We start from the raw sequence: 12,450 nt of genomic DNA, 5'->3' as shown, positions 1-12,450 counted from the left end.
TCGTTTAGGAAATGATACATCTTAATTATTTCAATAATCATTATTTATGATGAATATGTTCTCATACTGGCCATTTGTAAGACACCTTATGGGAAATGCAATTTTTCTTTTACCTTTCACAACTTTTCTAGAATGTTTCTAATCCTCACATAAAACTACTACGCAGACCTTTCATACTACTATAAAATTGTTTTAGTGCCAATCTTTGGGCTTAGAGGCTTGGCCACACGTATAGTGCAGAACTAATAGCAAATATAAAAATGAAATAATAAATAAAATAATACATTTTAAATACAAGAATGACAATATAAAATTTATTTACGTTTAAATAGTAAAACTTTTTCTTTTCCTTTTTTTATGAGTCCTTTGTTTCTTTAATTTAAGATATCATTCATTTTTCCAGTCACTTTATGTTCCTGATTTCTTCTTTCTTTTCAATATAATCAGAGGTAAATATAATAAAATAGACAGAGTTATAACTGGGCCCCAAACTTATTTAAGGTAGGATTCCGCTTTTCAGTCAAAAAATAGGACATAGCCTATTTTTAGTTTCTATAAGCCTTTTCAATTATAACACTTTCGGATGAGCCCTTGCCAATTCTTTAATTACAACTCGCTATAGATTTTATGAGTTCAGCGGCGAGCGATTCAATGAATAATGAGGAATACTAAATATATTAATTTCAAAATCAATGGGTAACTGGTGTAATTTTGTAAAGAGTACTTCTGTACTCATTTCAAATACATTTGCCTGAAATCAGATTTTGGTATTGGGTCTCCTTTTGTGCTTATTAGAAAACCATATCTATAACGTTTTTATATTAATGAAATGAAATTAAAATTAAAATGACTTGGTGCAATTTTCAGAGTGATTTACTTACTTTTGTTATAATTATAACTCACCTGGGTTATTTGAATGGTCAGAAATACTCCATTCGAGTTCTCCTTCTTCGAGACAAACGAATGTACATAAAGTCTATTCTTCTACTCTTGCGTGACTGTTGATTTGGAAGGAAGACAAATCGAATATCATCATTAATTTTTATTCATTCATATTTCAAAAACTACAGAGAGTAACCAGAAGCCTCGTCTTATTCTATTTTAAAATCGACTGATAATAATTTTCTTATCAACTTATGGATTATGTTTTCGACTGCCGTTGTACTCATAACCCTTACTGATTAGTTCAAAGGAATTATCTAATTACATTATTTTTATTATTAGTAGTAGTAATAATAAGGAAATCCTTGTGACCACAAAGTACAGCACAAGGCTAACCGAAGTAAGTAGAAACAACTACATACGTAGATAAAAACAACAGGAAAAAACAAATTAAAAAACAAACAAGACTAATAAAAAACTGAAGCAGCAAAGGCAATCCATTGACAGAAAGAGAAAAAGGCCATTTTGTGGTCGACCAAAACATGAAGGGAGGTAGAAACTTAATACTGCAGGCATCGAGATCCACAATAAAGTCTCTTCTCCCTTCAGTAAGTATAGAGCAGTCAAAAAGCAAGTGTTCGACATTTTGAGCTCCACACACGCTGCAAGAGCCTTTTGATACATTTGCAATAGGTTTACCTTACTGCAATAGGTTTACCAAGATACCTTTGCAATAGGTTTACCAAGATACCTTTGCAATAGGTTTATCTCCATCAATACTATCAGATATGGAAATTTCATTTTTCAAATGTGTTAAGCTTTCATTCATCTTTCCCGTCGTTTATGGTTATATCAAAACATTATCTGCTAATTTTCTGTCCTGTTTTAAATGCTCCTACTGAAGACAGTTTATATAAGTCTTATCTGTTTTCTCCATCCTTTTATTATCGACAATATGCTCCACAGGCTTATCGTAAATCCTATTCTTATCTTCTAATAACTTGTAATTAAGTGAAGGAAGTTATTCCTTGCAGGATTTACAAAATGTTTGAAAAAATATGATTTCTACAATGACGGTTCTATTTGAGCTTCTACATATAATGCATTTTTGATGAGGATGATCACTCTGTAAAATATGCACGCACTTCTTGAGCTCAAGACATTTAGATTTCAAGAGGAGATTAGATTCCTAGAAACAAGTAAAATTTCCTGTCTCTTTTTATGCTTATATAAATTTTAATATAAAAATTATCTTTCTTCTTTCAATTTCTCTATTTGCTCTTTCAAAGGGAATAAATTTGCATGGCCCTACAAGTTCTGCACATAATTATCAATACTAATGGCAAAATATCCAATATAAGGCAAATATTCTTTAAGTGCCACTCTGAGTGTATTGATAACGAAATGACCCTCTTTTGGCCAACTAGGAAATTCAAGAAAAGCCCCCTTCAAAACTTTTAAATACCTTCAAAAGCTACTGCTATTCTTTTCTAACTCTTAACTGATTCTTACTTCAAATTTTTACCTTTCTGTAGGTTTTTTCCCACAATTTCTCTCAATGGAATTTCATGCTGTCTTTCTGTTTTATTTCCATTCTTTATTGCATCATAAAAATTTTACTCTGTTTGGGATCCTTTTATCTTTTTTTGTATCACTAATTCATATAAATTAAATTGCCTAGCTTTCATTAAAAGCGCCAGTTCAATATTCCTCATGTATATCGAGAATTTTAAGCAAAATAATGTTTATTCAATTTTTAACTCAGTATAAAAATGTACACACATTTCCAAAGTTTGAAGTGGATAATATATATAACAGTTAATACTTAAATTCGCATCATTCATTTACTAAACTTAAACCCACTTAACTAAAAACATCAAGTCAATACTTTGAGGGTAACATTTCAAAAATTTTCCTTGATGAGAATTTGAAGAAAAAAAATTAACATTTTTTCTGTAATTTAGTGCATGCAGTTAAAAAGAAAATTATTGTTCATATTAATATTTATTATTATTATTTCGGTTATAGTCCCCTATAATATCAAACAAATTTACAAATAGAAGCAATTATAAAAATACACATATTTCAAAGTGCATACGCATTATTATCGCAAGGATGTGGATATAGAGAAGGTTTATAAAAAATGCCTTTTAGAAAAAACACTGTTAGAAAAGTTGGCTTAAGACATTCAGGTTTTCATTGATGCTTTACTGTAAATTTTTGTACTTGTTTTGATTCTGTCGAGGGACTAAAAGGAATAATAAAACTGACCAAAATTTATTTTTAATATGTCACATGCCCATTATTTGAATTATATAATGATCTAGTAATCGTCCTTCTCATGAACGTGCCATATAACAGTCAAATCTCAAAGCAAATATTTTGAGATTTTTCTTGTTTCCTAGTGCTTTGCTCTTCTTTTTAAAGTGCACAGAATGGTATCATACACGATTTGTGAAAAAATTCATCTTTCATAGTAAAATGTTTTATGATCTCTGGAAAGCGACACTAAAAACCTAGAAAAAAAACATTGATTAATTTTATCAGATAACTGCATATAGTATGAGGTAATTAAGGTAATAATATTAATGAGGTATTGTAATTGGATTTCAAAAAGAACATCAGATCCCAAAAAAGACTTGAAGTTTTAGAAGTTAAGTCGTCAGAATCTTTTTTGAGTATATGAGCCACAGTTCCCAATCTTTAAAAGATGCTTAGATAGTTAATTGGCTTTAAACCTATGAAAATTTGTCTAAAACATCAATTGACTGGCACACTGGGAATGACAATACTTGTCAATCAGTAGCATGAAACAAAGCTCCATATATGGTGCATTAGTACTGCTTTACTTTTAATGCCTCATTGTAAAAACTCAACCAAGCTTCCATCATGTAATTAACTCCTGGGAATTAAAAGTATTGTTCCTAAAAACATCATATACCCCTTAGGGCATATGTATAAGAAATTTCTACGACTTTTCCTTTCGCTTATCTGAAGCTTTTTAACCAGGATAAATCCAGATGCGAATATATCGGTGCTCTTTTTCTTAATAAAATTGAATCTCTATTTATAGTTTATTTTACATACACGGCTATTACTTATTTACATTTGATGAAAGAAAGAAAAAATATTCATGATCCGAGACAAAAAATCTTTGAAAACTTATAGATCAAAATGATATCTACTCAATGATATCTACTAGGTTATTCGATTTCAAATTGGAACTATCTCACAAATCTGCTGAAAATATATATTAAACTAGTTGAATTCTAATTTCATAGATGTAAGATGATATGCAACGCATGCTAAAATCTGACTTTAAAATTGTACGAAACTACTTTTAATATTGAGGCACTTTAAGAGATGACTGCCATCTTCCCAATAAAATATTACAATTTCATAATTGAACTGATGGGAACGTATTTAGAACGTATGCAAAGGGATGAATTTTTTAAAAATAAATTTACAGTAACTACTCCTGATAATCTTTGCTCACATTTGGATGCCTTTTTCATGAGATTCCAAAAGATTGGAAAATAAGTCTAAAATTCGTTCTATGATTAAGAATGCTGTCTATATCCAGCTAGTAATAGCAAAGAGGATTTTTTGTTGAAAATTGTTTTCTTAATTTTATCTTAAAAGTTGAATAATTAGGTAATAATTTACTATAGTAGAAAAAATCTGAAAAAAAAAAACATTCTAAGATAACAGGAAACGAGTTCGAAAATAAGTAGTAGTGGATTCATCGAACACTTGACCTTTTTAAATGCCTCATAGAATCTACATTTTCATCTGAAATTTAAGTTGTTTTTGACTGGAGAAAGAAATAAAATCAGAATTCCTTACATTCTTGCAGAACAGAAAAGAAAAGAATCAAAGCTACCTTAATTCCTTAATCCTTAAATTCCTTGTCTTCGTTGAATCGATAGGCATGGAGCTGCAAAGGGGTGAACGTTTTCCAGTCATCTGGCTTGATTCATTCAGCATTCCAACCTCATAGCTGTTTAACGACCTCGGCCTAAAATGTATTGTTGCACCATTTATAAGGGATTTAGCGTATTGATTAACTGTTCAATTTAAGAATGTCAAAGATTTCTTTAAAAAAATTCCTGTAAAGAAAGCAAAATGTTTTTGCTGACTTAAGAAACCCTGCTAGAGTGCATTAAAAATATTTTAATAAAATATAATTCCATTTAAAGTTATTAAAAATGTTCGATGTATAACTTCTTTTGATATGCAACTCATAAATCATTTGAGAAACTATTAATAAAACTCTGATTCGATTGAAACTATCGTTATTAGTTTTATTGCGCATAAAAGAATTTAGAAAAAAAAATCCTTATCTGACAGGAGAAATAAGGATGTGATTTCACCTTCAACTTACTACTCATATATGCAATATCAATCGTCTTACGCCTTTGGCAGACACAGTTTCCATGCTTGTTTTCCAAACAGTCTTCCCACGTATTGGGTGACTTAACCATGGATGGTTAACACATCCTTGCCTGCCTGGGGCTTACCAGACGGGATATGACAAACAGTCCACTGTTGCTTTTGGACGTTTTTAGGGTGCACAATATCATGGACCTGATCTAACCCTGCTGATCTTGGGGATAGGCAACAACAACAACGTATTGGATGAAGGTACATGAAATATTTTTACGACTAAATTCTCTAATTCTGCCTCGATTCTCTTACTAGCATCTTTAAGGAACGACATTTTATGTTCAGTAGTGCTCATAATTTATAACTTCATATGGTATGAATTCCAAATCACATACATCTCTTTTAATGACGAAAAGTATCAAAATTACTCCCGGATAGTACAAATTTCTACCGAAATTCTAAAATGGTTTATGGGCTAATTTAATCTGGTTAAATTTTTACTGTCTCCCATTAGGGACGTTTAATCTCTCAGTGCAATATTTCTGTTCATTGAATAGGGGCTTAAAATGGGAAACATCGCAAAGCAAGCAAAGAAAAAATTATTGATTTCCCCCTCTTTAACCATTCTCTGTAATTCTAAGAACTGTTAATGAATGTTTAGTTAAAATTAAAATACTAATTATTTGCAGTTAGAAACACGCATAAATTTAAACTCATTAACAGATCTTACTAAAAAGATATAGATCTCCCTATTGTAAACACCGTGCTGTTTTAATTCTTCAAAACATACAATGGACAAAGAAATAAAAATAATGTTTCACAATAACACAATCCCAACAACTTTTTTCGTCCTCAAATAATTGTCACTTCTTTCAACCCATAAGCAGCATTATGAGGTAAGCACTAAGTGCAAAAATTCCTTCAACTTTTTTTCATTTTCTGTTTCGCGATCAAAAAATATGTTCTAAGAAACATTTCAGCTATGTCGTGTATCTTAGGAGTTTTAGATCAATTGTTTGGGTAAACATTATTATTTTTTTACAGAGAAATACTGCTTGTTAATTCAGAGAGGGGAGGAAAAATAGGATGTCATTTGATTAGTGCATCAGCAGGTAATGAGAATTTGATTCCGCGCGGTTTGTTTACATTTTTGAAGTCCTTTTCCTTTCACTCTGTGAAAGTGGGAGTAGTTTCCGATGACTGATGGCTGGAATAACAGAATGGGGAAAATCCGCCCAGTCAATAAGGTCGCACTTGCGCAAATCACGAGACTCGTTTTCAAATTTCGCGCGTCGCTCTTCGTTTTGAAGTAAGGGGCGTGGTCAACGATATCGGAAAAAGAGGTCGGCGGACTACTAGGGCTTTCCTGACAGTTTTGTGAAGTAGCAATTCAATGAACAGAGTTGCGCTGGACTTCAACCAGAAGATGTTTGAGCTAGCAGTGCGGACTGCGGAAGGCTGCGTCGTAGGCGTGCGCGCGGGATGTTTGAAATCGATTGGATTCGCTGCTTGGAGTTGGGGGCAGTGAAGAACTTAGGAGGCGCGCTCGTCGTTCAGGAGCGAAAGACTCGGTCCGTACAGGATCGATCTAGTCTTGCTCCTTTTCCCCCAGTTGATAGCAGAACGTTCATCGGAATCTGGACTGGGGTAAAGGGCTTGCGAATGGGTGTGCTGCGGCATTACCTGGTCTAAGCTGGGTGGAAGGAAAACTTTCCTAGGCGCACGCTGGTCCGCAAACTGGACCTTTAGGTCTAACGGCACTTCAAGAGATTGGGCCTTGATCCATGGCGTAGCCAATATGAAAGAGGGGATGATTGCTTCGTTGATGCTTTGTATTTTACTTTTCCTGGCCCCAGCACTCAAAAATCAAGGGACTGTCGCCGCTTCTGGGTAAGGCGCTCAATTGCAATTACTTTCTTTCTTTTCGTTCTGTATTCAAAACTTTTCGGAAGTTTCAGAATCGCGCTTAATTTTATTTTAAAAACATTTTTTTTTAATTATTTATTTTTGAACTTGCATTTTTTTTAAAGTTTCTTTTAAAGCTTTATTCTACTAAATTTTAAATATTCTATTCTATTTTTTGCATTCGACTATTTTCCACTTTTCTGTACGACATGTTTGTGTCTATTTCTGTGTTTTATTATCGAATTAAACTTTCGTTTTTAAATGGACAATTTTTTATAAACAATAAAAATCGTTGAAAGATATTGTTTACTTTCTATTGAATGACACTTGAAAAAAGTTACTCATCAGAATAACATCTTAATTTTGAATATTCATGAATTAAGGAAAGTAAGGAATTTGGTATTTATTTAAATGCATTGTTTTAGGAATATTACAGAAGTTAAATATATATTTGAAACTATCAGAAAATTCATTGCATTACGTTTTATGTTTCAATACTTCATAATTAAATTCAGTCAATCCATTAAGGATGTTTATAAAATACTGCAATCAACACGTAAAACAGTTCGCAAACATCTTCAGATATCACACTCTTTAACAATGGTGCAAGTTGTCTAATCTAATTAAGCTTAGATATTAGATATATTATTATTATTTATTTATTTCATACAAATACAAGAAAACAAAGCAAGGATAGACCAGTCATATCGGAGAAATACAGATTTTTTAAAGAGACGTATTTTAAATTCAAATAATAATTAAAATTATTCAGTATTTATTAAAGCTTTAGAGTATAGAAATAATACATTTGCTCTGGAATATGGCTTGAATGAATGGAAGAAAAAATATACTCTCAACATTTCACAAATTATTCGACAAGCAATTTTCAAGTTTCACATACATTAACATAAAGAATGTACTATAACAAAGATTTTAAAAAGTCTGTTAGTATCATTATTGACTAAGCTAATTTGAAAAGCTTTTTTTAAATATATTAGAATAGACAATAACTCTTTCATTAGTTTCAGTCACACACTTACCTATAATTCAATTTGCTTGGTTGAGAAGACATCTGAAGGTAAGTCAGAAAACATATCTTAACAAGTCAGGATCTTTAGTTGAGTAAGGTAAGTGGTCAACTCTTTTAAGAGATTCACTTGAAATCAGGGCGTTTTAGATATTAAAATTTCAAAACAGAATTTCTGTTTCTCTATAGCTGAAAGGACAATGCAAAATTCATCAGATTTTATTTTCATTAAAAAACTTTGACATCCATTCAAATTTCTCTTTTTTTCGTTAAGAGTTCATTTGAATCAATTTTATAATTGAAAAAAATGAATACTCCGTGAATAATCACTTAATTATGTAAATGAAATCTATAAAAACATTTTTTAACAAGTTTCAGTTAATGCTTGGGACTCAAGTGGAGACAAAACCATTGATTAATAGTATTAATCAACTCAAGTTCTAAAATATTTTCACTCTTTATATTCAGTTGAGAAATCCATAGATCAATAGTTACCAAAAAATCCTTTAAAAAAAAAATTGAAATGCTAAATGTGACATGAGGTATGATATAAACTATTGCTTTAATAAATAGTAACTTTCCTACAAATAAAATGTCGTACTGGAATACTTTTAATTTTGAAATGAATTTAAATAATAGTTTGACTAAAAAACGCGTTATTATCTATCGATATTCTTTAAAGATGGTATCTCATTTTAGCATTACTTTAGAAAACAATCGTATTTTAAAATATTTCACATTTTTTTAAATGCTTACACATGATTATATAATTTCATGAGAAGTGTAACCCTTTAATTACTAATGAGACATATAAACACATCCAAAGTTTAGTTGAAATAATTCTTGGTAAAAGTCGTTTCTTGGGAGTTATTTGACCATCAAGTCTTAAAAACCACCTTTGGCTTAAAAATTCTATGGGAAAAAAATGTCGACCCATTTTGTCTTATTTGGAACTTATTCTGAATAAGACAATAAAGAGAAAAGCTATCGATAAATAATCATTTCAAAAATATTTAATGATTTCTGAAATTGTATAAACACAATCCAGTATTTGAAAAATGATCAGCTATCATTGAAACAATCTAGGTCTGAAAATTTCTTCTTTTAAAAATGACTACAAGCAGAGAATTGGATTATTCTCTTTTGAACATTCACAGAATAAAAAAGAATTTTTATTTATAAAATTAATACTGAATTTTTCATCATTTTTGAAGTTTTTCATTAAATACTTCTCAACGGTGCTAATTATTAGAACAGAGAGAACAATTTTTATAGAATAAAGCAATCAATTCATTGCAAACAAATCACCCAAAACATTCTTTAAAGACCAGAAACAATTCAAAGTATGTAAGAAATTAGTATTTTTTCCTTAAAACATACTTCCAGCAATTACAAGCATTCTCTATAACTAAAATAACTTTTTTTTTCACAAACACTAATCATCTACATTATCAGTACGTTATTAAAGTCAATGACCAATCATAAGCATTAGGTCTGAGAATTCCAATTACCCTCTTGGATGGAACAGAAGAAGCTTGTTTCCCGCTAATGTTGAATTAATGTTTTCTTATTGAAAGCGATTCGTCAGAAGATTACTTCCATCAGTAATAAAAAAAAGTGCTAAAGTAAGTATTTGTATTTAAAACGACACTTCTTGTAAATCATATTTAAGCTGCGAATGCTATTTAAGGATAATTCAATGGTTGAAAAACAAGCAGTCATGTGAAAACTATTAATGTAAAAAAAAAAATATTTTCTCATAATATATTTATTTATGGTAAAACATCCATAAAAAATGAGCACGTTTTAATTCATGCTTTTCTCAAATTAGAATGATAATCCTATTACAAAAATGGAGTGCTTATTTTAGACAGATAAATTTTAAGAATTTCATTTCATTACTAAAGTGAAACTGCTATTTTTTGTTGAGACCTACGCCTAAGGGCATGAAACGAGCTTTCATGCTTTTAGATTATTTGTTTTCTTTGAGAATCTTTGAAAGCAAATGCGTACACTTAGAATATGAATTGTTTAGTTACAAAGCTGCAGTATTTTCTAAAAAAGGAACTTCACACTTGAAATCGGGACATCTTTCCATTTCTTATCCACATACGTCATTTTAATAATTATGACATTTATAAAAACAGGAAGGAAGAAATAATACCGACTTTATACACCGACAAGATAGCATACTTTTTTGAAATATTTCGCATTGTATTGTATAATAGTAGCATTTCATCCTTAAATAGCATGATTTCATTCCCATAGCATATCATATAATGCATTTGCAATGAGGCATAGACGCTTAATAATAAGACTCTTTCTAAACATTGATTCCAATTGAAAAGACATTCAGAGAACTCGTAAGTATCATTTGGGGAGTGAAAATATAGTCACGAAACACTGAACAATGCATCAACTAGAGTTATTAGCCTCTTTAGAAGCCGCTCATTGAAAAATTGTCAAAGATTTGATATAACAAGATCGAAAAGGCATTCACGTAATGCACAGAAAAAAATATCATAGACATCAGCAAAATGACTGGTGGAATCATTTTTAGAAAAATGGGATTTTTCCATGTTACAGAGTATTTTTCATGTCACAGAAATAAATTGAACTTCCTATAGACAAAGAGTTTATAGGAAGTTTTAGAGTGAATGGAAATAAACCAAATACTTTCTAACGAATGAAGAAATAAACAGAAAACTTTATTAGGAAAGAAAAAATAAACATTTCTATCGATCTTTTTTCAAAACTCTTGTGCTATTTTAATCATTAATATAGAAGCCTAATAATCAAACCATTTAAAACGTTCATTAATTCTTGAAAAAAAAAACTTTTCTTTTTACTGCTAATTCCAATGACAAATTTCTTTATCATGTCACACAATCAAACCGAGAAAAGGAAATCATGCAGATTTTCTTTATTCTAGACTTGATTTTCTAAGCTTCTTTGATATGAAATAATTATATCCTTTGAAAATTAGGAAGCAACAATTGACCGCCTTTTTGAAGCCGTGTTCACGTCTCTGTGTTGTTGTGGAGTTTACTTTTCATTTCTAAGTTAATTTGTAACCCACTTTCTTTTTGAAAAATATTCCTTATTTGCTTCTGAGTATTTCTTGACTTAATTCTTACTAATAATAAATGATAGGAGAAGATTTTTAGATTATTTATATGTGAGAGTTTTCCCAGTTGATTTTCTTCTTCTCGCTTAAAGAATTTTCCCAAAACAAAAAGTAGAAATTACAAGCAGTAAAACAAATAATATTTGTTATTTTTTTGTATCAAATATATTTTCACTTCAATTAAAATTTTACATCTATTTTTTCCAAAGACAATTGATTTGAAAAAACATTCAATTCAACTACAAAGCCTTTTCATGGCTTGGTTCTATTTACAAAGATAACACTGATGCTGCAATTCGGTTTATCTTCATTCGGAATGCCTTCAGTCATTTATCGAAATTCATTTTCCATTAGCTACAGACACATTCCTTTCATTTCTCATTTTCAGAAGTTTCCTCTTACTGATTTTAAATACTATTTCATTTAAATTTTGAAGCAATCTATTTACTTATTACATTGTCTCAGAACATCGCACTAAGATTCATACGGTTATCAAGATACTCAGTCAGATAATAATTTTTAGCTATACTTGCAAAATGTCTAGTATCATTTCGTTTTAATCAGTATCAGTAAAAAGAGGTAATATTTGAAAAAATGACTAAAGATATACATAAAGATAATTTTGAGTGTGAACATAATTTCCAGAACATTTCAAAATAACTCTCCTGTTATCTTCATATCAGCTGATTAACTACTCATTTTCCTGAATTGAAATTGTTCTTCATTTCTATTGAAGCTAGATCTTATTGTAATATCTGCAATACAAAGACGACATTAAATAAATTTAATTTTTGTTTGCTTTTAGAATCTCTCAGAACTTAACCTTTTTCTTCTTTTTGATTTTAATTTAAAATTTAATCAAAATTTTTCTTCTAATTTTAATTTAAAAGTTATAATGTTCAAAATAATCTCTTAAAATGAGACACAGCTGAGATCATTCAAAGACTTTAAAACGAAATGTTATAAAACATCAGAGGATATTAGATTATATATTATTTCCCACGATTTTTCAACTTTCTTATTTTGTTAATTATGGATATGATTTGTAGTTTTGATTGCTGTTATTGAGTTTATAATTTTTTGCACATTCCTGCATTGTAGAATTCATTTTGTGTTTCATGAC

At 30.1% G+C, this 12,450-nt stretch overlaps 1 protein-coding gene across 5 annotated transcripts in view; it reads left to right on the top strand.

Moving 5' to 3' along the window:
* Nucleotides 1–6,808: 6,808 nt before the first annotated feature.
* Nucleotides 6,809–12,450, top strand: part of LOC129958099 (gamma-aminobutyric acid receptor subunit beta-like) — a 234,984-nt gene continuing 229,342 nt past the window's right edge. For all 5 annotated transcript variants that reach the window (XM_056070288.1, XM_056070282.1, XM_056070287.1 and 2 more), the window contains exon 1: nt 6,809–7,158. Coding sequence is in view for 4 of the 5 variants with exons in the window: in XM_056070282.1 (XP_055926257.1) it covers nt 7,067–7,158 (92 nt within the window). In the remaining variant the exon portion in view is untranslated. The remainder of the gene's footprint in view (nt 7,159–12,450) is intronic.

The sequence above is a fragment of the Argiope bruennichi genome, chromosome X1 (genome assembly GCF_947563725.1).
Source record: "Argiope bruennichi chromosome X1, qqArgBrue1.1, whole genome shotgun sequence".
NCBI lineage: Eukaryota > Metazoa > Arthropoda > Arachnida > Araneae > Araneidae > Argiope > Argiope bruennichi.
The sequence above is the reverse complement of the archived record's forward strand: the minus strand, read 5'-3'. Positions and strand labels throughout refer to the sequence as shown.